This window comes from Podarcis erhardii, assembly GCF_964252035.2.
Source record: "Podarcis erhardii genome assembly, chromosome: 6".
Taxonomy (NCBI): Eukaryota; Metazoa; Chordata; class Lepidosauria; order Squamata; family Lacertidae; genus Podarcis; species Podarcis erhardii.
Window position 1 is genome coordinate 72,817,493 of NC_138510.1, and position 24,979 is coordinate 72,842,471.

The 24,979-nt window shown below is 40.5% G+C and overlaps 1 protein-coding gene and 1 long non-coding RNA gene across 7 annotated transcripts in view; one reads left to right on the forward strand and one right to left on the reverse strand.

Moving 5' to 3' along the window:
• Window positions 1–1,504: 1,504 nt before the first annotated feature.
• KYAT3 (kynurenine aminotransferase 3) overlaps window positions 1,505–24,979 on the reverse strand; it is a 340,414-nt gene continuing 316,939 nt past the window's right edge. Inside the window, exons 1-14 of one of the 6 annotated variants that reach the window (XM_081866039.1) lie at window positions 20,049–20,181; window positions 17,150–17,250; window positions 15,547–15,605; window positions 14,501–14,645; window positions 12,350–12,499; window positions 11,192–11,278; window positions 10,316–10,441; window positions 10,097–10,217; window positions 7,800–7,876; window positions 6,777–6,866; window positions 5,179–5,365; window positions 4,195–4,268; window positions 3,476–3,562; window positions 1,505–2,747 (exon numbers count right to left, since the gene is read on the reverse strand). In XM_081866039.1, the coding sequence (XP_081722165.1) occupies window positions 2,691–2,747; window positions 3,476–3,562; window positions 4,195–4,268; window positions 5,179–5,365; window positions 6,777–6,866; window positions 7,800–7,876; window positions 10,097–10,217; window positions 10,316–10,441; window positions 11,192–11,278; window positions 12,350–12,499; window positions 14,501–14,645; window positions 15,547–15,605; window positions 17,150–17,248 (1,359 nt within the window). In that variant the 5' untranslated portion in view covers window positions 17,249–17,250; window positions 20,049–20,181 and the 3' untranslated portion in view covers window positions 1,505–2,690. Of the gene's footprint in view, window positions 2,748–3,475; window positions 3,563–4,194; window positions 4,269–5,178; window positions 5,366–6,776; window positions 6,867–7,799; window positions 7,877–10,096; window positions 10,218–10,315; window positions 10,442–11,191; window positions 11,279–12,349; window positions 12,500–14,500; window positions 14,646–15,546; window positions 15,732–17,149; window positions 17,251–19,692; window positions 19,996–20,048; window positions 20,182–24,979 lie in introns of those variants that run through there. The other 5 variants (XM_081866042.1, XM_081866040.1, XM_081866041.1 and 2 more) reach the window with 5 other exon arrangements.
• On the forward strand, window positions 3,483–6,769 carry LOC309344006. Its single transcript, XR_014157519.1, has 3 exons — window positions 3,483–3,600; window positions 4,257–4,722; window positions 5,830–6,769. It is a non-coding gene; the product is annotated as an uncharacterized lncRNA (long non-coding RNA).

Sequence of the window (24,979 nt, forward strand, 5' to 3'; positions counted from 1 at the left end):
TAAAAAACTCACCCTCAGGCTTGCAATCTGTGACACATAAGGAGAAAGGGGTAGAGCAGGAGGAAAAGGCAGGTGCAAGTACTACTAAGGAAGAATTTTTTACTTTATAACCAGCAGCTAGGTTGGAAACAAACGCGGGTGAAATTTGGAGAGCATAGGGCGGCTCCTTTCTTAACAGAGGTGAAGGAGTAGGGCTAACTCAGAAGTGTGACCAACTTCCCCAGTCTTTAGTGGTGCAAGTCATTATTTCACCTGGGGACTTCACCATCTCTCGGTGATCTGGTTAGACCTGAGCTCATGCAACACTTGGTTGCAACATAAAATCACAATATAAAAACACAAAATACGTAATAAAAACAAACAACCCGAAACAAGCCCTAGCACATATTGAACTATAATCTGACCATGATGTTGCCTTCTTAGTCCCGTAACTATTATTTCTGGGTGTTTCGTAAGCTGCATTAGCAAAATCAGATGAATGACAAAACGCGTCTGTTCCGACTCTTGTCAAATCCCCTGCCAACGGAAGTTATCGAAGACAAGCTCTTGTTGACCTTTTCCACTCATCAGCTGAAGTTACAAATTGTCAATTTGTAAAAAACAAAATGAAACAAAAAAAATCATTTCCTGAAATCAAATATCACATTTTTCTGTGAGGTTGCAGTGGGTGACAGGGCTAGGAGAGCACTATTGTTAAATGATATCTAATTTTATTTTATACTGTATTGCATACAATATTGATTAACTGTCCTGTAACAGTTTCTGAGCAGCATTGCAGAATAAAATAAAGCAACTTTTAAAAAAATCAGTAAAGCTAGAAAAAGTAAATATTACATGGCATATTACATCAAGCTTACAAAACCATTTCTATCCATTTCAGTTTGTTTTGATAATCCAAAGTTTTAGAAATAAAACTCTCAAATTCTGAAATAAAGGATGGCTGGCAGTTCTGTGCTTAGTTGAAATTATATGCAAGGATTACTCAATGCAAATGCAGTTGCAATGGGATTTACTGTCCAGTGGTTTCTGTAGGATTTAACTTTGTGTCCACAGGTATGTGACATATGTTCATCTTCTCCAGACCACAATACTACCCTGAGGCTAGAATCTTATGCACACTTATGAGATAAGTCTCAGGTAAGTATAGATTTAAAAGAAACATGCAGGATGTGCGTACCTGGGAGTAAACAGGTAAAGAATGCAGTGAGACTTACTTCTGAGTAAACAGGCATAGCCTCACTCCACAAGGTCTACAATCCTATGAAGTTACTTTGAAGGAAGGTCAACTGAAATCCTTCCAAGCAAATATGCACACAATCAGGCTATAAACCTGTTTTAAGATTAGTCCTATGAAGCTATCTTTCCAAATTTTCTTTATTAGTTCTTCTTAAATTGAGCAGAGGGAGGGGAGCAGAATTGGTTTCTGTAAACCTGTTTCTCTGGCAAGTTTAAGGAATACACTATTTTGCTTGTTTACAACATCAGTGGAAGAAAGCAGTCAAGGTTTATGCCAAATTTTCACTTTTATTTATTTGTTAAATAAAATCATAGGACCTAAGCCAATGGCTTCAAGTTACAAAAATGGAAATTCCAACTAAACATCAGGAATAACCTCGTGGTGGTAAGAGCTGTTCGACAGTGGAACGGACTCCTTGATTGTGGACGCTCCTTCCTTGGAGGTTTTTAAGCAGAGGTTGGATGGCCATCTGTCACGGATGCTTTAGCTGAGATTCCTGCATTGCAGCGAGTTGGACTAGAGGATCCTTAGGATCCCTTCCAATTCTACAATTCTGTGATTCTAAGTAACATATCTAGCAGATCCCCCAGGATTGTTAATTGTAAAATAAAATGGTAAAATTTGCGGGGACAGAATTATATCCAGTTTATGCGAGGTAGCGTGTGTCATTTGCATAGCTGGCAAAAAAAATATTGCTTGCCTTATTTACGCAAGAAAGGGAAATGGCAAACGCAGACTCTAGAGCAATCTGACCTCTCATCTCCATGGCCATTCTCCTCTACAATCAATAGAATTCATGAAAATATACTGCACAGATCTCATTTCTTATTCATTCTGATTGCAAGGCATTATTCGTTTTTGTGAATTGTGTGCATCTGTGTGTATGCACACACACTTAATCATGAGCAATACAACTGAATGAAAAGACTGCCTGTTCCAACGCCAAGCTCCCATGCCCATCTGTGCCGCCTTTCCTCTGCTACTATGCTATACCCTTGGCTGGCCAAGCCATGTAAAGCAAGGACCCTGCCCACAAATCCACACTCAATGTCCTCATACAGTATTTTGTCTGGATTGCAGAAAGGCTGCTGTTTGACAAAAATAAACCCAAAGCGGTGCAATAAGCGCATTAATAATTTGTACAAGTATAAAGTAGGTCACAGAACAGGGCTCTGGTGGATGTAGCCTGCACAAATTTTACTTCAGTGTGTTTAGAAAAGTAGAAAAGAAGATTGCTGGAAAAGGTTTCCACTGAATATTTTGGAAAACAGACTATAATTTTTACAATGTCAAAACCAGTATGTTGGATCACATTATTAATATTAAATATCCAGCAGATGGCAGCACAGTTCAATTTAGAAAGGGTAACCTGAAATGTGACATTCTAGGCCTAGTTATAAATGCATGACTGAGCATATATTTTTAGAAATGGCAGAAGAGGTTAAGTTCTGGGTCAATCTTTCTTCCAGTTCTTCAGGATCACTTCTGCTGCATCCAAGGTGCTGTCTTTCTGCCAACAATGAACACAATAAAAGTTAAAAATCAGAACTGAAATATTCTTCACGTGCGTAAGACATTTTACTGCTAGAAGACTGCAAATCCACAGAAGCACACTTCTACAAACTTCATTAGGTACTTTTTGTGGCATGTATGCTCACATGAGTTTGGAGTAGGCAAATACCTGGGTATGTCTACCCAGTGGCTAACATCTACAATGTGCCCCATTCCTCCAGCAATAAACTCTCGCTATAAAGGGAAACCAGCATATCATGGCTCATAGCATGAAGTAGAGGTTTCATAGTTAAAAACTCAGCTCATTCACGAACTGCTACCCACACTGACCTAGGTTTCAGGACTATTAGGAATACTGGGCTGTGACTATTTAGAAAAAGCACTATGTAGATCAGGGGTGGGCAACTTGTGTCTCTTGGCCTAATTTCATGTGGGTGGCAGGAGGAAGAAAATGGGGAGGGAAGAGGATGATGGGAATAAATGAAATTAATTTTAATGATATCCAGATTTGTTTCCAGATTAGTCCTTGATGGAGAAGAGGTTGCCCACCTTGATGTAAAATATGATCATACCCTCAGAAATTATTATTAGGAGCAATATCAAAAAGTTATTTAAACTGCTTAAAAGTGAAAGGAGAAGATCTAAGTTTTGGTACTAATAGAAACAAACAGCCCTGCTAAGACTTAAGCAATTAAGCTTTATTTAAGCACATGCTACAGAACTTACTTTGATGAAGCAAAACCGTATGTACTTTTCAAACTGTTCTTTGGTCTCAGGGCCGCAAAAGGAGGTGAGAGGAATAGCTGACAGTTTCTTTAAAAAAGCACAAACCACAATTGCATGCTCAGCAGGTACGTTAAAACAGCTTAAACCTTAGCTCTTGGAAGCTCTAGTAACTGTATCTTTGTGAGAGTTTAAAGGCTGCGGCCCAAGAGCTTAATTAAGGTCACGTCACACTAACAAAATTTGCATGTGCAAAATACAGCACTGTACTATCATGGATGAACATTTCACATGTGGAAATTTTTATGTGCACGGTCTGGGAAGCAGAATTAAGCTACAAACAGATTGCCGCAATATTTCCTTCACTGCTTCAAGTGCTTTCCATGTAGGAATTCTGCAATGTTGCATTCTGGAAGCACCCTGGGCTAGCAGTTTGCCCTCATCTTCCTAGCAAAGGAGCTGATCTTTAAGGAGTGGTTGTGTCTAGACCACAGACTAGCCTAGCAAAGGCAAATCCAACAGAGCAGATTTCAGTAAAGGGCTTATATCTCTGCTGAAGCAGGGAAGAAATCTGCAAGCCTAGCAATGAGTATGCAGCCTTCCAATGAGCACACAACCCCCTACATCAGGGCCACCTGTTTTACAGTCTCACCTAGATGTTAGAATTAAAGACACAGTTATTTGAGCAAAGAGTAGGAGGCAGATATAAAACCAATCCTTACCTTAGATTTTATCATCCATTTAACAAATTTATAATCATAAGGTTTATCTTTTTCCATGTCAGACAGATCTACATCTTTAAAACAAAAAGAAGAGGTGAAAAACACCTTAAGAGCTGCAATTTTTCAAAAGAAAGGCATTACCCAGTATGGGCACTTCAGCAGAGATTTTTTTACAGAACAGTAGATGGAAAGGCCCCTTCATGGATCACTGCCTTGCCGTGGCGAAGGGGTTGAATAACTCAGAGAAGCTATGAGCTATGCCGTGCAGGGCCACCCAAGATGGACAGGTCATAATGGAGAGTTTTGACCAAAAGTGATCCACCTGGAGCAGGAACCGGCAAGCCACTCCAGTATCCTTGCCAAGAAAACTCCATGGACAAAGACAACAGGCATAACCAGCATGAGTTTGACCAAACTGCAGGAGGCAGTGGAAGACAGGAGTGCCTGGCGTGCTCTGGTCCATGGGGTCACGAGGAGTCAGAATAGATTAAACAACAACAACAAGATGGAAAGGATCTGGAGCCCAGGGTAAGATCTAAAGTGCAAGATCTGCTATTTCACTTCTTTTTCCCCAGGACTGCTACCCAGAGTGCCAGGTTTTTGCTCTTAAGCTGCATTCTAAGGGAAGAGCTTGACATTATGATAACAAGGGTCTGCTGCCATAGGCACACAACCCTTTTCTCTAATGAAAAATTGACATCATGAAGTCGTTAGCCTGTGTATTTTTCCACCCGGTTCCATATCACTGACTGCTTGTGGTGGTGGGGTTCTTACAGATTAAAGGGCAACACAACAACAAGCTGTAATCGCTGCCTAGTTCTGCTGTAAGTGCAATAGGACAACTACCATGTTTGTGAAAATATTTGTTACTCAGAAGAGAAAACACACACACTGTAGCCCTCCCTTTGCTCACAGTATATTTCTCCCAGCTTCAGTACTGGGTCATCACCCCCATTCCGGCCATGGAATAAAATCTTCACTTACTTAATGTAGACACGTCAACAATCATAAAGTATCCTCCCTCTGGAACAACAGGTTTCAGCCCAACTCCCAGGAGCATGCAAGCCATTCGGTTTCGTTTGTCTTCCAGCTCTCTAGGCAAAGAATAGAAGTAGCACTCTGGGTCATCCATGCGCTTCACGTCTATCAAAAAGGCTTGTGCCACAGCTTCCTGAAAATTCAAATCGGGAAAGGAAGGGGGGGACCCACACATTTAAGCACATTATCAAAAAGCGGCAGACACAAAACAGACCTTGTGAAGATTCACTTTTAATAAGAAATGCTGTATTCAAAGAAATGCTCAGATCTCTAGAATCCAATTATCAGTTTTTCCATAATAAAACAGATCATTCTAGTAAAATAGAAAGTCAGTGAAGAGTAAAAATAAGATTGTCAATTGGGTTTAGCAGTCAAGGAGCGGGGAGAAGGCAGGTGGAAATGCTTCTAAAATTGCTGGATACACATCTATCACTAAAATAGATATATTTCCTTTCAAGTGTGAGATTTTAAAAAGTAAAATACCTTCATTTTCAGTTATTAATTCAGTAATGTGTATCTGATTTTTTAATGTTTAATGCTTTAATAATGACATATAAATTATAAAGAATTTATCCTTCCTTTTCCTAAATGGCTCAGGGCTGCTATACCTCAAGGACTGCCTCTCCCCATATAAACTGACAAGACTCTGCGATCATCATCTGAAGTCTTTCTGAGGCCTTTTTTCATGTGCCTCCTCCATGAGAGGTCCAAAGGATGGCAACACAAGAACAGGCCTTTTCTAAGTGGCTCCCTGCTTGTAGAATGCTCTCCCTGGGGAGATTCATCTGTCGCCTTCATTATACATCTTTAGCTGCCAGGCGAAAACGTTCCTCTTCAACCAAGCCTTTGGCTGTATAACAGTCTAGGTCCTTTTAAATGTGTTGGGGGGTATTGTGGGTTGTTTTTTTTTACTTATTATTATTATTATTATGTACTTTGTGGTTATATTCTTGTTTTTATGCCCTGAGATCTTCAGATGAAGGGCAGTATACAAATGTAATTAATAAATTAATAATAATAATAATAATAATAATAATAATAATAATATACAAACACAAACAAGAATGAAGTCTACAGATCTTCCTTTCTTACCACATAGTATAGAAAACCCCAAACATTTTGGAAGCATACTCCTTGATCTGAAAACAATCTAGCCAAAGGATGCACAGAGACAAACATTTGCCAAACAGTAACTTTCCACAGGGTCCAAGTAACCACTGTATAAGGCAGTTGTCTGTATCATCCTGCGAAGCAGTAATGAGAATTTCACTACACATCAGATGCATGGCAGTATGTATTATATACAACGGTAATCACTCATCCCAACTCCCATCATTGTGTCTGTTGTTTTCCTGCTAATAACGGAATGTCCAAATTATTGACATTCAGATGCTTCATTGGATCTACATGCTCAAGTGTTAATTTCATCTGCAATTCCCGCAAATAGATTCCTTATTAGACAATTTCTAATTATGTTTAGTGGTTCAAACCTCCTACACTGTATCGTGCTCTTTACAATACCTTTTGCATGGCTTGGTACCTACCTGTAATGGAGTTGGGCATGTATAGAGTGTATTTTGTTGAACCACCTGCAAATGCTTTATCAGATGTTGGGGACCAACAGACCAGCCAAGCTTCAACAAAAAGAAATAAATTGTAACAAATATCTGACTGTTTACTTAACATTTATAAAAGTTGAGAAACATGGAAATAATCACATTTTAAACTGGTGGACTATTGACAAACTTAAAGGGGGGGGGACCCATGTCTTCCAGTTTATAAAAGATTTCTTGCCTGTGCTTAGATAATTACTCCCTAGGTGTGTCCCTATTTAAAAGGCTGCTCTGCAATTAAAATAAATCCCTGCCAAGAAAAATGGAAATTATGTTCTCCAAAAATGTTACAAAAATTAAGCATGGGTGCATTTATTTATCTGTGCATAAGCCTGTTTGTGTATACATATTATATTTATAGTTTTCACAAAATAAAAATTACCAAAAGACGCACAATACTGAAGTTACAGCATGCACTTGCCTAACTCTGCTTCCAAGAGAGAGCTACATAGCCATGCCTAAGGTACTATGTTTGCATACACACATGGGACTTTACATGGTTCTGTTTTTGGATGAAGCCCAAAAGAAGCCCAAAAGAGCTTAGTGCACCTGCAGAAGTCTCCTTGTAGTTTGTTGGATCCTGGCCTGATTTTCTCATGAGAAACGTGCCCCCAGCAACCACCACCTTCTGCATCTAACATTGGAACTGACATAGCAAGCACAAGGTCTTCAAATATGTGCAAACTGGAAAGGCTTACTGTTTACAACGTACATACTGACCGCCTGTTCAAAATGTAAACAGTAGGATTTCTAAGTTCTGAGTGGAATCTCCTGTCTGCACGGCATCTAGAATTTCTATAATGTCTGGGGTTAATCTTTAATACAGATTCTGCACGTGTTTCGTATAGCTTGTGAAAGCTTGCAAATGATCTCCTTCTCCATGGTACATCAACCCAGCGGTACTTCAACATATATGATTCTTCATTTGCATTATGTCTTATTCTGTTCACTTACCTTCCAGCCAGTTACACTGTATGTTTTCCCAGCACTTCCTACAGTTACTGTTCTTTCCCACATTCCAGGCAAAGTAGCTGTGAAAAAAGAAAGAAAAGGGTCAAGATTTAATTACATACGAACGGAGCTAACAAGTTTTACCTCTCCAACAATAAATAGGTATGTTTTAATGCATCCTACAAAAGAACATATATTATTTTGGGTAAGTATGAAGCTGGCTTCATTATGTTCAAACTAAATGGGTCTGTACTGAAAGCACATTGTTCCTTTACTCACACCCTCATTCAGGCACCTTGTGGCACATGAGGGCATGTCCACACCAGAGAGAGGTCTCAATCATTTTATCAGGTCATTCAGATGAGCTCTTTGTTGTTGGTATTGAACTGAAAGAGTAAAATTGTCCCTAAATTCCATATAACGGTGTAGCACACAAAATACACACACATCCAAAATAAAAAAAATTAAAAACCCGTAAGAGTATTTTCCTGCAAGCCATGTTAGGGTGGAGGTACAAGTTATAGGTGATGCAGCATTAACTCATGCTGTGGCAACATCAGGTTGTCCAGCCATCACTTGACATCATTGGGTACCAATGGAGGAAAATGACAAGTAATGCTATGTGCTGCAGTGATGCTATGTGCTGCAGACAAGGAGAAGGGAACACATTCTGTAATGCGTGAATTCCAGCCATCACCATGGGCTGCAATTACATTTAGCAAATCTAAACAAAACAAGAGATTATCAATTTGTGGAGCAAACAGCTAGCCAACTCATTTTCAGAAGATGGCTGGGGAGTCACACAATCCATCAGCTGACTTTTAGAGTAAATATTTTGTGAACAAAGGACAAGCACCTTCATTGTATTAAGCTACAGAAGAATAGAATGTATTTTTTGTATCTGAGCAAGCACCAAGAACTATTAGTAAGGCTACATACATACATATTACCCAAATAAGCACTATGTCTGTTGAGACGCCAAAAGAATCCTTGCTTACAATATGCAATCTTTAAATCTGCCAATGGAACCCTAATCATTAGTCATATGAAGCTCCTGTTTTGCACAAGCTAGATAAGAGAAATGACGAAGTGTTCTATACCAGAGGAAACTGCCTAGATGACAGCACAAATACTATGCTGATTTTATGATCTATCACTGGCAACCTCTATTAGATAAATATTAGAGAGCCACCACCAGATGCTGAAAATTGATGCAATATTCATTTCACATTTTTCACGAGCAATGTGTCATTTCAGCTGATGGAATACGTGAAGCTTAATACAAGAACATCTCTGCCTCTAGGGAGAGGATTTGTGTTCTCCTCTTTGCACAATCTTTATGTGCATGTTATACAAGCTAGAGAAAATAAGGTTTCTTGGGGGGGAAGAGTTCTGCTTAGTTTATAAAATAACTGTCGCTTGCCTGTAGGTTTAATGGTTTGTAGGTTTCAACAATAGATTGGAAAACTGTTTTGGGGATCTGCTTAAAAGTGAGCAAATGAAAAGGCACTGATGGCCAAATGCTATATTTTGAATCGTTTAGCAGAGCGTTTTGTACATATTATCTGCTGGGTGATAAAAATGCCTGTGTCCATCAAGAATGCACTTCTCCCATATGATAAGTGCATTAATATAATAGATAATAGATTTTTTCCCGTTCCCGCCAAGGTCCATTGGAGGACAGAGATGCATTAAGGCATCCAAAGTGCTCATACATATGACTATTTACATACAAGTGATTTTAAATGAACATTCAAGACTGTACAAATATTAAGATCAGTAGGAAATTACATGTCAAACATGGGAGCTGCAAATTGAGAAATACAAAAGTAATTCATTTTAATAAGGTAATATAGTCCTATACTTCAGAATTATAGCTAGTCTACAAAATACTATTAATGAGCTTTTATAAAATACCTAATTTTAATCCGGCAGCAATACTTTATTGCCCATTTCCAGTCTACAAACTAACACGTCTCAAAATGCTGGTGGCTTCTGAATGCATCCTGCTTAATTTTCAAAGGCTCAGTGATGGGTCCATTGCAGATCAACATCCTCTAAATTTTGAGGAAGTAATGGGCATTATACTTATCAAGGATATAGATTATACCAAACTGAAGAGGCAGAAAATACTTTAGGAGGACTGGGTGATAATCAAAATAATGCAAGTAGCTCTCTCAGGTTAGCTGTAACTTTAAACTCAACAAGGAATAGGAACTATTTTTATACATATGAAAGAAGGAACAGCTTGAATGAAATGTATACATACGTTTCCCATTGACTACCATACAATTCAGTACCTATCTTAATGTGTTTATTGCCAGTGTATACCAGCCATTCATATACTTCATCGCTGATGCACAGGGTGTCATATTTAATACAGAGATCAGCAATCATCTGGAGCTCTTCTTTTGTATAGACCTAAAATAGAAAGGGAAAGAAAACAATGTATTAATCAATATCATCAGAGCTGACATTTTGTAACATTTAGCAGGCAGATTTAAAAACAGGAATCTCACCTTTCCTATAGGATTGTGAGGGTTATTCAATATGATAGCTTTCGTCTTGCAATTAAATTTACATTCAAGTTCAGCAGGATCCAAGACCCAGTCCGCACTAGATGCAGTCTCTCCAGCTGCAGGTCTCTGAGTTATAGGGGGAAAGATGTTTTATTAGGCTGAAATAAACTTTCTTTAAACATTCCACTAGTGATCTTATCCTAAGAATCATTCAACTATACAAAATACACAAATAAAATAGAAATCTCAAATTCTGATCACTAACAAAAAAAAAAGGTCATTCATATCATCTGGGACTTTCCAGTGACGATTCCTCTGACCCACTAGATCTAGCCATCTAAATCAATTAAATTAGATCTAAAGATCTAGCCATCAAAATCAATTAAAGGATTAAGTGTTCCATATAGCAGCAATGCATTTCTAAGAATCCAAAACTAGTACTATAAAAAACCAGGGGGGACCAGAATTACCATCTACCACTGTGGTCTTTAAGTACCACTTTAAATACTGTTACAAGACAAAAGCACTTAAGGATGCTTGAAGCTGAATAAATTAATTAGCTGGCCTGCTCACACCCCTCAGTTTTTGAAAGTTAATGTGGCTTTCACATTTAAAGCAAGGCCACTGAGCAATCTTAAGTTATTGAAACCCATCTCCTATTTGGGCTTCTATCATTTAATTCTAGACTTTTGGGAGACATGGCTTTCTTGTTGTTATTAATCTGTTTACTGGATCCATTCTGTTTCTCACTGAGCACACAAAGCAGAGTAACTTAGGGAAGAAATAACCTTCATTATGAAAAACTGCAAGGTGCAACACTTCTCTTCATTCCCCTATCTAAATAAACTCTGATTATAATATTCTAAACACACTCACATATCTCAACGGTATAAAAACAGGCTTGGCTCCTGCCATCCTCACCATTGGCTCATAACAGTCAAAGAAGGGTTCTATTATTATCACCTAAAGTAAACATATAGGAAAGCTATGTGAGTAAGAAATAACAAAATGATATTATACCTTTCTTCAAAGACAGAACCCGCATTTGATCTGATACAATGCTAATTCTATATATTTAGGAAAGAACATTGCATTAAAAGTACTTCTTGTCAACATACACGGGGTAGTATTTTAGATTAAAAGCTAAAACTCTTAAGTATATCTGTAAATGCCACAGCCACTGCTACTTCACAGTGGCTGCTTTTGTGTGCTGGGGATAATAGGAAATAAGTGAAGATTTACAATAATGGCAGAAGAACTGAAGGAATGTGGGAGACACATAAAGCAAAAGTGAAAAGACAAAATATCAAAAGGTAGCTAGCTATCACTTCATTGCCAATTTTACCCCAAATGAGGCAGGCTATTTGATTTAAAACCCACCCTACCCTAAGTGCTTATAGATCCCCATTATTGACAAACTTCTACAACTCAAGAAAAAAAGAACAGGGTTTGAAGTTGGGAAACATTTCAAGTTTTGAAGGATTCAGGACCAGCATTCTAGGCATCTGAAAGGACAAGCACCTAGGATTTTTTTCAGCTGTACCGGGGAGTAGCCAAGGAAGCTACGGTAATTTACAACAGGTTGATAATTAAGTGGTAGATTGATGGACAATTCATCTCAGACATACAGTTGCTTAAAGAACAACACTAGTCCTTTTATCCTGCCTTCAACAGCAACCTAATGCACAATAGTTAAGCAGCTGAGGCTTTTTCTATAACTTTATCCCAATGCCAAGAAATCCTTCATCTGCTAAATTAAGGTGCATCAACATACTCTTAAAGGCATAGGAATCTGGCAGGTAAAAAAAAGCCCTGCTTCAAAGTTGATTTCTTATTCAACCAAAACTAACAAAAGTCAGCTCTCTACCCTTCAATAAACCATCAAGCTGCAAAGGAAAAGGATTTCTGAGTAGGCTTGATCACTTACTAATGGAATGCTACCCATGTTCTAAGGGTGTGTGTGTGTTGTGTGTAAACACATATGTTTTCATAGAAGAGAGTTATTTTTATTCTGGGATGCATCACCAAACTTACTTCATCTCCTACTTCAATGAGTCCCTGCACTGCACTGAACAGAGATCCATATCCCCCTATTGTCACCAGGATATCAGTGTATGGATCAATCTTTCTTCCACAAACTTTTTCATACACTTGGGACAAGACTTTCACCAACGAAGGATGTCCCTATGAATGCAAAAGAAAATGCATAGACTCATATGCCAGTTAATAACAAACAACCGACAAATAATACAGTATTGTCTGTTAGCCAAATCTAGCATTGCTGATGCACAAAACAGAGTTACCCAATTAGAAATACCATTCTAAAGATTTAAACAATTAGAAACTGTCATCACGTCTAGGAAAGAACCTACTATACTGAGCTGAACAAGAAAAACAATATAAGGCACAGTTCACGTGGAATCTCTTCTGCACAGCCAGCCTTCCAGTGAATAGGAGTCTTTGTGCAAGATCACAAGCTGGGAATTGTGTGCACTATCAGTAAGGATCTATGACCGTGACCCTTTGAAGAAAAAATAATGTGGAACAAAAATGTTCGTAACACATATAAATTTCTAGAAACAGTTATACTGCCATTCATGGGTCACTGAAAAAGGAGTAACTACCCTCTGATGAATGCTCATGTTGCACCATGGTGAAGAACAAGAAAGGAATTGGCTGTATTTGCGTATAAACCATGGTTTAAAGTTACAAGGATGAACCAAAGCAAGCCTGTCCTTCTCCTCCCTCCCCCCGCCCCCGCTCCCTTCTCCATGCAGCTGCAAGGAGAAGATTGGAAGCTTTAAGTTAATTGTAGTTTAGCATTATGTCCAGACAAATGGCTTCAGTCTATTGAAACAAGCCCAGTTCATAACCCATGATTTGAAGCTGGCTTGTTTCAGTGTGTTTGGGTTGAATATCACAAGAAGCTGCAGTTAATCAAAAACAGAAGTTGAATCTTTTACAATACTCCTTGAGGCTCATCTTCATAATGCCAAACCATGGTTAAGCATTATGTGCAAGAAAGCCAAAGTGTAGTGCCCTGTATGCTGAAATGTACTATATAGATTAATAATAACGTTACATTGGGAAGTTTGATTGAATTACATAGTCAGTTCTCCTGGCCCTACGTATAGTCCTCTTTGGACCATATTTACATCGGCCACTGTTTGGAGATTTATGGTTTGTTGTTGTTTAGTCGTTTAGTCGTGTCCGACTCTTCGTGACCCCATGGACCAGAGCATGCCAGGCATTCCTGTCTTCCACTGCCTCCTGCAGTTTGGTCAGACTCATGTTTGTAGCTTCGAGAACACTGTCCAACCATCTCGTCCTCTGTCGTCCCCTTCTCCTTGTGCCCTCCATCTTTCCCAGCATCAGGGTCTTTTCCAGGGAGTCTTCTCTTCTCATGAGGTGGCCAAAGTATTGGAGCCTCAGCTTCACGATCTGTCCTTCCAGTGAGCACTCAGGGCTGATTTCCTTAAGAATGGATACATTTGATCTTCTTACAGTCCATGGGACTCTCAAGAGTCTCCTCCAGCACCAGAATTCAAAAGCATCAATTCTTCGGCGATCAGCCTTCTTTATGGTCCAGCTTTCACTTCCATACATCACTACTGGGAAAACCATGGCTTTAACTATACGGACCTTTGTCGGTAAGGTGATGTCTCTGCTTTTTAAGATGCTGTCTAGCTTTGCGATCGCCTTTCTCCCAAGGAGCAGACGTCTTTTAATTTCATGACTGCTGTCACCATCTGCAGTGATCATGGAGCCCAAGAAAGTAAAATCTCTCACTGCCTCCATTTCTTCCCCTTCTATTTGCCAGGAGGTGTTGGGACCAGTGGCCATGATCTTTGTTTTTTTGATGTTGAGCTTCAGACCATATTTTGCGCTCTCCTCTTTCACCCTCATTAAAAGGTTCTTTAATTCCTCCTCACTTTCTGCCATCAAGGTTGTGTCATCTGCATATCTGAGGTTGTTGATATTTCTTCCAGCGATCTTACTTTCGGCTTGGGATTCATCCAGCCCAGCCTTTCGCCCTTTCGCATGATGAATTCGATTTATGGTTACCGTGTTTCTATTCAGCCCAAGATTCCAAACTGAAGAAGGCGCATGTGGAAACCATGAGAAAATGTTTGGATATGCAACTGATTTAAAGCAACCTCTCAGAGAGCGTTAAAATGTACTCACAAAACCCCGGGTGTACTGGTTCAGCATATCCACAGATGATGCTTTGGCTAATGCTTCTTTAACATAGTTAGGAGGAGATATATCTGGAAGTCCTTGTCCCAGATTAACGATTGAGGGATCTGCAGCAACTTTTGTAAATTCCACCCTAAGAAAGGAAGAAATTATTACAAAGGTATTTAATACACATTTACAAGGAAGAATATTTCGGATCCATGGTAAATCAAAAACACAGTATAGAACACATGGGTCTGTGGGAAACTACCCAGAGAGCATTCAATCAGATATTAGTTAATCAGAGATCCTGGAGGCCTCATGGCCATCAGTCTAGTTTTAAGTCAGGCTTTCAGGCTAGAACTAGATGCTATAAGTGTTACATGGCTTCTGTGCCTCATCCTCCACTCCAAGTAACATTTATTAAGCCGAAACACGTGATGTGACATAACCACTTCTGAAGCACCAAAGGCCAATTCAAAAATCATCTTGGTTGAGGACCAACTAGAACACTGAAGACCAATACAACAGGTTTTGTGTTTCCCCCCCAATGCTGTTGAGAGCACATTTGACCCCTCCCCCCGCGCAGTTGACACAGAATTATTTCATTTTTTCCTTCTTTATAAATGTAGCAAATTAGAACCAAAATAGCCTCATAAACAAAGCCAGAATCACCTTATCTCAATCTGTTAGCTAAAATTGACCCTGCCCCTGCCCCCATTATTTAAACATTGTAGTCCTAGCAGAGTTGTTCTGCAGACTCACAGGCTGCACAACCAGTAATTATCACTGTGATTCATCCAAGATCTTTTAACCATAAAAGGAACAAAGAGATTTATTTGTATGGAAGAGGGGAATAGAGGGGAGGAGCACACAAAAGCCTGGAGCCCACTCCCAGTGGCTTCACTGACCAAGAGGTTTCTCTCCCTGCCCCCCACCCTGGCCCTGCACCTGGTCAGCTGACAATGTAGGTGAAAAGCATACAAATGAACTACAAGGAGTACAGACATTTTCATTATTCATTCATTCATTCATTTTCATTAATAATTACTTACCACACATTGCTATCCAGCCCTTCAATTCGTTTTGCATTTTTGTGCTTGAAGGTCATGGTCTACATACAAGAATCAAAGACGGATAATTCTTGTTAGAACTACAAAGTATTGTATTGTTGGACACTATGGTAATCCATGACATTTCTCCTTGTAGTTCATTCTAAAGCTGATGAAACTGACAGGCACTGCAAACACAGTCCAATGTAACAATTAACCAATATTCCCTTACAATACATGTTTGACAAAATGCCAATCTATGCAAGGATACTAAATGGAATGGTTAAGATTAAATATAAGTTCTGTTCAATCCCAGCATAAGAAAGACAGAGTATATCATAGATGTATGTCAGAGCACAATCTTTTAGCACTTACTTGAGAACAAAGGGGTAGAGGAAATGTGATTTATATATCTTGTTGTTTTTCAAAGACAGTGGTGAAGTCAAAGTAACGGACAGAGCAGAATTGCAAAGGCTAGGCTATGTGCATAAGACAGATTAATAAAAACCTGTGTCTAGGAAATAGGATCTGTCTTCACAAGATTATTGCGCCTGGCTCTATGTTCTCTCCACCATATGAGGAAAGAATCTGCTAGGTACAGAATACACCCCACTGGTTGTGCCACTCTGTCCATCCTGAACAAACAACAGCTGGAAAACTGTTTTTCCACATTCCCAAAGAAAAAATAACCCCCTTCCTTTGTTTTCCTAGAATTTTTGTGGATCTATTAAAAACTAGGTTTTTTTAACCACTGTTTTAAAAGCTAAGGTTGTCCAACACAAAACTCAAGTACCAGCAACATATTTAAACAGACAATATCATAGTATTAAAGTTTTTTTTAAAAAAATCATTGTGAGAAATTCCACACAGTAACATCAAAGCTGTTCAACAAATGGAACATATATGTAAAGAATATGTATGTTCAACACACACCAAGTGACATAACCACAGTCCAGATAACAGGAAGCACTGACTGGGTGACCTTCATTCTACCGTGCTGGCTATACAGTATATGTATACTCCAGAACACTATTTTTCAATCCAAATCTTGAACTGCTTCATGAATGTCTGAAAGGCAAGGATATTTTTTTTAACATCCAAGCCAACCTAGTGACTCCACATTCCGGACCTCTACATACGATTTGATGAAATGTAATAAATAAAAAAGATGGAGGATGTAGCTTAAGCTGTTACAGGTGGTAAGGGAAACAAAAGGAAGAAAAAAGCTTCCTTTACCAAGGTTCTTTTTAAACATATCTCTCAAAGTTAAATCAACTAAGAGTCTTGCAGCACCTTAGAGAATGACACAACTATATAGCCATACTGGTCTACTACTAAAATTGTCATTATTTTAACTTATGGTCAATAGTAACAGTGTTCCAATTGATACCTTCTGCAATAAGAATAGAAGAAACCTGAAGAAAATACTGTCTTGCACAAACTTGCTCACTACAAAAGGTGAATTGGTTTACAAGTGTCTGGCAATGCTGGAGAGCAAAACAAAACCAGATCTCCAAATTCAGGATCGTGGGCATGAGTGAATCATAAATAAATATAACAATATGCACACACAATCACATAACCTATGAAGATATGGAATACATACAGGAGACGATGAAACCCTGAAGTATCTCAAAGGGTAAGTAATCTTCAGTAGTGATGTTCTAGTGCCAAGGTAGCTGAAGCATTGCTGAGCAAAGAACATGCCTGCATAGCAATAAGTTTATAAGTGCATGAAACAACTACACACAAACAATAGTGCCAAATACCAGACCATAATTGTATAACTATTCTTCAGTGTAACTTAAATCCCTATGTGGCATATCTGTTGATATAGGTAAAGGTAAAGGACCGCCAGACAGTTAAGACCAGTCAAACTTCACTATGGGGTGCGGTGCTCATCTCACTTTCAGGCTGAGGGAGCCGGCGTTTTTCCAAAGACAGCTTTCCGGGTCATGTGGCCAACATGACTAAACCGCTTCTGGTGCAACAGGACACCGTAAAGAGTGCCAGAGCGCACAGAAATGCTGTTTACCTTCCCGCCAGAGACTACTTATTTATCTACTTGCACTGGTGTGCTTTCAAACTGCTAGGTTGGCAGAAGCTGGAACAGAGCAACGGGAGCTCACTCTGTCACGCTGACTTGAACCACCAACCTTCTGATCAGCAAGCCCAAGAGGCTCAGTGATTTAGACCACAGCACCACCTACTCCCTTTCTGTTAATATAAGCCTTACATGTGCTTATATTAAGGATAGATAGGAGAAGCACAGGACTTGAAAGTCATCACACATGTCATATACTCATCAAATCTAGGTAAGCTTTCCAGTCAGTATGCATGTTCATTCAGAACAAGCCTAATCCCTAGCCAGGATCAGCAAGGCAGAGCAGCAGATCCACATCTGAAGCCATCCTGCTTGCACCAGACTGGGTGGAAGTTGAAAAGTGTCAATGTTTTTGCTGGTACAGCCAACAGCCCAAGAATCAAGTCTCTTGGTGGGACCTGGGGGACTTTGGATCCAGGTAATACAAAGCCACTGGTATCCCACAAGGTCTTCCACAGCCTACTGCCAGCAGGAGAACTATGATCTTCTGAAAGTTGTGGGTCTACAGCAAGGGTTGCCAAACTGTGGTCTGTGGACCAACAACCATCTGTGAGCACCATTCATTCTGTGGCATGTCTGTGGATTTGTGGCTGAAGACAGGAGAGGGCACATCCATCGCGTATTGGTTAATTGTATTTTTCTTGCTTCTTTTAATTCTGATACTGTACTTCATACAACATATATGAAACAAAATAAATATACAATTGAAAATTATTCAGCATCTAGCACAGCACATTACAATTGCTGTAACAGGCAGAAAAAGAATTAAGTTGTCTGCCAAGACCCTCAGCAATTTCCAAGTGTTACATGGGTAAAAAGGGGGGGGGGGAGAGACCACTGGTCTAAAGCTCTCTCATCCCCAACTACTGGCTATACTGACTGAGGCTTTGGCATCAAAATATATTTTAAACTACTTCTTTGAGATACTATATGCATTATGCAATACAGCCAGCTGTAAAATTCATCACCCCAGAAACTGAAGGATGTTACATTATGAGACTGTAACCCAAAATAAAAACACTTAGTACCGTTAGTATCCAATAATCTAGGTCACTTTCATATGGCCTATCTACTGAGTATTCATCCTGACTTGCTGAGCAGTTATATGATGCCCACTGTTTACTGAACATTCATTCCAATTTGTTTGCAAGAAAAGCTATACAATGTCTCATCAAGCCATTGTTATCCTACACCTTCAAGTGCATTTCTCCACACCTCTTCCTTACTACAAGTTGTCCGATTTCTTTAGGATGATTTTTTTGTCACACATGAGCACCAAACCCACTTCCCTTGCGTAACCTGAATTTGCCAATATGCAAACTGAATCTCAGCACAAAATAGAGAGACCCTGGAGGCAGGCCAGGTTCCCTCAATTTCTTAAACCCTTTCTTGGGAGCTTAAGTTTACCCCTCCAGCGCTGGGTTACCAAATAGGCAGAGTATAGGGCTGCCATATGTCCGGAATTTCCACTGTATCCAAAAGCAGTGTCCGGGCAGAATGTCCAGGAATATCCAAAAGTATGACAACCAATGTCGCTACAATTCCCAGCAACCTTAAATTACATTTCCTAGGATTCAGGGGGAGTGGGTTGGCAGGTGTAACCGCGGCCTATGGGCCTTTTGGGGGCCCTGCAACAACAGGGGGATATCTATTTGATCTTAAAATAAAATTACAATGAAGTATTGCAATATATTTTGTCGGGTGGGGGGTGGGAGCCGAGATTTCGACTGTTTAGGGGTTTAATCCAGCACTGTACCCCTCGCGAAGCTACAATTCCCAGCACCCTTAAACTACAGTTCCCAGGATTCTGGGGGAAAGTGGGTTGGCATGTGAATTCGGCAAGCACTCCTGCCTAAAAATTAAACGCCAGCTTCTGATATTATTTATTAAATAAATCGCATTATTTGCTTAATTCACACTCCCAAGTCTGAGGGTTTTTTTTGGCGGGGGGAGGAAGGAATCACCCTCCCAAACGAAGCCTTGCCAATACTCCTTTCCTCCACCTCCAGAGAGAAAAATATTAAAATTATTATTATTATCCTTACTACTGCTCCCACCACGCGGGCTTCCCCTGCCCTTTGGTCCCCCTCAAGGTTATGGGGCTTCTCCTTCCTCGCCCGCCTCCGGGTCTCTCGCCTCCTCCCTCCTGAAGGTGCAGGGATCTATCCTCTTATATCCAGGAGGCTCCCCCGAGGCCATTTTGTCCCCTTTCCCTCCCCTCATATCTAAACGTGTGAAGGGACGAGAAGCCACGTTAGCGGCGGGCGACCCGAAGCAGGCGGGCGAAAAGTTCAGGAAAAGGACGGCGGCGGGTGGGAGCGCGGCCTCCTCTTCCTTCTATCTCCCCTCAGCCGCGTGGCGGCGGCGGCGGCGGCGGGAAGGAAAGCGGCAACTCGCTTACCTCGCTTATCCCGGATATATGGCGTGCGGGGGGTTTTTTAGGAGAAAGGCGGAGAAGACGAAGCGGCAGGGGAGGAGGGGCTAACTAGGCCGCGGCGGGAGCAGGAGCCGCTCGGTTGTTTCCTGGAGCCGTGGGGCGACTCGGCTCGGCTGCGGCCTCGGGGAAAGCTGGGTGTCTCGCCGCCGTTCTGCATTTTCTCTCCCGCAGGCAGTTTGCAACCTTCGCTAATCTCTGTACATGCAGCAGGCACTAGGTAAAGGAGCAGAGAGTGGTTTGTGATATTATTATTATTATTATTATTATTATTATTATTATTATTATTATTAATCAAGCTTCTTCTTGAAACAGGCCAAGCTCCCACCATGGGTATGAAGGAAAAGTTTTTGTCTCCGCTCAAGCATTTCTGCCTTAGCATTGCGGCTCCAGCATTTTGCATATGTCCAAAATCTTGTTCTTCACAGCATTTTATTGTTTATATGATGTGATTCTGTCTCCTTCTATGCCATTTGCACCATTAGGTTAGGGCAGGGGGAAGCATACCCACCTGTCATCATCCTCTGTCCGGCAGATTTGGAATGAAATGTCTCAACCAGGGTTGTTTTAATTTACTTTTGACCCCCCCCCCAAGTGCTTGGAAAAAATCTGTCAAAATCTTTCTACAATTTCTACTTTTTGTTAAGTATTTTTATTTATTTATTTACTTGATTTGGGGGACAAGCTACGCCCATGACCACTTGGCTGTTTTGCTGTTTAGTGTCTATTTTTCCTTCTTTCTTTTTTTGCTAAATGAAGCTCTTGCTGCACCCCCCACACCCACAGCGTCAGAGTGTGGCATGTGCTCCCCCTTGAAAAAAATATTGTTCATACAAAACTGCCATGCCAGGGAGAAAGGATCAGTCTGGTCCTGAGCTTTCCAAACTTTTCATGTTGGTAACACACTTTTTAGACATGCATCATTTCACAACACAGTAATTGGGTTTTATTAGCAAACAGGAGGTTAAACTAACTCCTTTCCAGCCCCTGGAGGAGCGTGGGGAGTGTTTGCATGACACAACTACACACTGCAGCCGACACAATGTGTTGCGGCACACAACTTGGAAAGTTCTGGTCTAGTCCATTGGTTCCCAATTGGTGGTCTGCAGACCCCAGGGGGTCTGCGTAGCCCACCCAGGGAGTCTGTGGCACCATCAACTACCATAGAGTTATCAAAATTTTCAAAATTAGGGGGTCCATGGATTGGCTTTTGAAAAACGGGGGATCTGCAGTACTTAGCTAATTCAGAACCACTAGTCTTTTCCTGACATGGTGTTCATGTGGGAAGTTTTAACTGTGGAGAAACACTAAAAAATATGCAATATGGTACTGGCAGGTTGAAGTAGCACAGTCCAAGGAAAAGTTTGCCAAGTCTTGTGACTGTATAATGAGCTGGCCTTTAGCCCCTACCCACCACACTTTCCCAAGGAGTGCAGGAGATGGAGCTGGGCCTGCTAACTAGTATTTGAACAAGGCTAAAATCCTTTGTACACTTTCTTGGGAGTGAAACAGCAATGCACAGAAGTGCATGCAGAAGATCATGGAGCCACACATTTTATTGCCTCTTCCAAAGCTTCAGTTTATCTTGAATAAACAAAGGGAGGCGTGCACCGTGTTAAGTGTGGATAGGGCTCTGGGGCAATTCTTAGGTAGAAAATGACCTTGCTTGAGGACAGCTGCGAGCATAAGCCTTCCCTGTAAAATTACAAATAAAAGCTATGTTCCTTCTTGCACTGTAATTTGTTTTCTGTACCGTACATAGATCTTTTCACCTTGTAAAGTGAAAAATCAAAACGATGCCTCTACCACCTGCTCAGGACTAGAGCTCTTCTCCCCACAACCCAAATGTCCTACAGAGATTGAAAGAGAGAAATGGCACTTCCTTGTGAAGCTGCTACTCGAGTCAACTTTGCTTCATAGGCTGTGTGCACGCACCTTACCAACTTAAAACTCAGCTAGGTCGTTATTTTTCTCAGTTTGAACCTAGTTTGGGGGAAAATAGATCAAAACAAAGTATTTCATAACCAACAACAGGATAGAAGTGGATTGTGGCTTACTTTGTGTATACATCGCTTCCCAAACCAGCGGTGGAAGCGCATTGGAGGCAAAAGTACACCCTGCGACAATTACATTAAAGCTTAAATGTGGGCAAAATGTCGGCCTGGGACTGCTAACTTAACACCTGTAATGCAGAATACTCCCATTAGAAACCCAGTGCAACCATCATAAGTCATTATAATCCTGAACTTGATGACAGCCCATCAGTTGGGCTCATTCAAAGTAGCCTCATACATTGATCGAATAAAAGTACGGTATTTTGCACACTTTGAGAAAGTTATTTGGTTTTCAAATCACCTCAACAAATGGGCCAGTAGAGGGCAGCGTGCAATAAAGCTCTGTGAATATATGGGCTTTAGGAGGAAATCTCAATTTTAAAAACATTTTATTCTTGCTGATTTATGTTCATTGTAACTAAAAACCCTTCTCAGAATTTTGATGGAAATCTGCTGTTTCTGGAATTCCTTGTCACTTGGGGAAGTGGGTAGCGTACACCACTATGATGCTTGTAAGACAAACAGATTCTGCAGATAAGTGCAGATAAGTCACGCATTTCTAAGCATCCACACTTGAGTGCTAAAACTGAAACCAATGTTTTCTGCAGTAGATGTACTCTTCCTGATCTGAAAGATAGGATCCTTTCACAATTACATGTTTCTCTTTTTATCCCAGCATTGTGAAGCATGGCTGGTGATCCAGATTTACATGAGATGGGGAACTACTTACTTCCTCTTTATTGCTAGTATTAAATACAGTTTTGCAGCTCTATTCCCGTTTCCTTGGAACTAAATCCGATGTGAGATAAATATGGCTTACCAAATGAAGTGTGCTGGCTTTTATATTTTCAAAGCAAGAGTAGCAATGTTCTGTAAAATAAACCGGCACTCTGATTTTAAATGTCAGTGCAGTAATCACACAATAGGTGAAACGTGATCATGTTGAACCAAGCCTATTAAAAATAAGCCATCTCAATAACTGTAGCTGAAGTTCTTTAACCACCTTCAAAGGCTGCCTAATACAGCAGAGAGCATTATGATAGTCAACAAATGCAAACAAACCTCACTGCAGCCAACCGCAAACAATAAATCTTTAATAAAAATTATTAAAACAAACACAAAAACTGGCAGTCGCCATGTCTGCTGTGTCTCAGCAGGGATACTTAGCATATCAGGCCCAGCTAATAAAAGGCCTTCCAGACAGCAGATACCCCCTGGGAATCCAGAAGTAATGTTGAGTCTAGCAGTACTCTCAAGCTGCAAACCTGATCTTTACAGGAAAGTGTAACCCTGCCCTTACATAACTTTCCCCCATTCAATTGGTCCTTTGATTCCCCCACTATCATTAGCTCTGACTTATTGGGTTGACCTTAAGGTTATTCACCCTCATCTACAACTGAATGCAAGTACATATTTAAGGACATAGCTGCTTTCAACCTGGATTTGGTGGAAAGGCATCATGCAGGTAGCTACATGCTTTGCTCAGGGGCAAACAAGGATGGGCAATGCTGCCCCTGGAACATGTACTGGCAATTCTGTGTGGCCAAAAATTCCCTTTTGTACCACATCCCTCAACGTATTAGCAGAAAGCAAGTTCAAGCACATCACAGCTGAGAGCTCTTTAAGCTTTTTATTGGAAAAAAACCAAATGCACTCAGTTTAATGAAAGGGGGAAACAAAGATTTATATGGCACAACTGGGAGCTCTTGAATTTAGGGGGAGAACAGTGGGGGGATGAAACTTGGGGAGAAGGGGGAATCTTATAAAAGGCAAATGGGAACTCCATAGAGGAAATTCGGGTGCAACAGCACAGTTATAGAAAAGCTTGGATGTTTATATTTGAAGGAACAAGGAGCATATTTCTACTTGCTTTACAAAACAATCATAATCCCTGAGCCACACTGCTGAAAGGGAATAGGATGAGGCAAAGGTATCCTTCTGCCAGCAGAGAAGCTCCTTTGGCTGTTATGGAATTATTTATTGCTTCCTCTGTGCTTGCCAAGTGGAAGCTCTCACTATGCCTTCCAAAAGCAGAGCAGAACACATGCTACTACTGATTGGGGTTTCCACCGTCAGTAGCCAATCATAAGGTCACAAAACAAGGCATTAGGGGCACAGCAGGGCTGGATCCAAGACTGGGTTGTTTCTCAGAGGACCTGATAAGACAGGAAAAAAATGATGCAAAACAATAACCCCACAATTTTCCACTGTGGCAAGTGGCAAAGTGCAGATGTAGGCAAAAAAACTCTAGGTGTGATTTTTGTTTTGTGATATTGTATAGTCCAGTTAAGGCTTGGGTTTTAAAGAGAGTTGTAGTTAGGAATCTCAGCAGACTGTAAGCTATCCACATTTTTGGGGGACGGAGAGAGAGGTACTGCTTTCAGACTGCACACTTTATGCAAGAGCAAAGCAGGCTGTCAGTTGCTATAGTTGCCAGGCAAGACTTAAACATACCTGCATCCTCTCCAGTCAAGGAAGAGCTTCATAACAGTGCTAATTGAAAAGTTTCTAACTGAGATATAGTCAATTCATGCTGAGGAAAGGCTGTAGTTTGTATGCCTGTCTTTTGTGCAACTCTGCCTAGCCACCTGTTTTCTCTTGCAGTGGGAGAAACAGGAACTGGAGGCAGAAAAAAGCATCCAGCTGGGTCAGCCGCAGAAATGGGAGCTTAGCCGCCCTCTGACTCGCCTGTCCATTTTTTATCTTAAGAGTAAAGCAGGAAGGTCAGTATGGGAGCAGGCAGGCAGTCCTTCCATTGGGCTTTGGTCCAAATTATTTAGGGCTTTAAATGTTAAAACCAACACTTTTAGGTTCAATCTGGAAATGCACTGGCGACCAGTGACA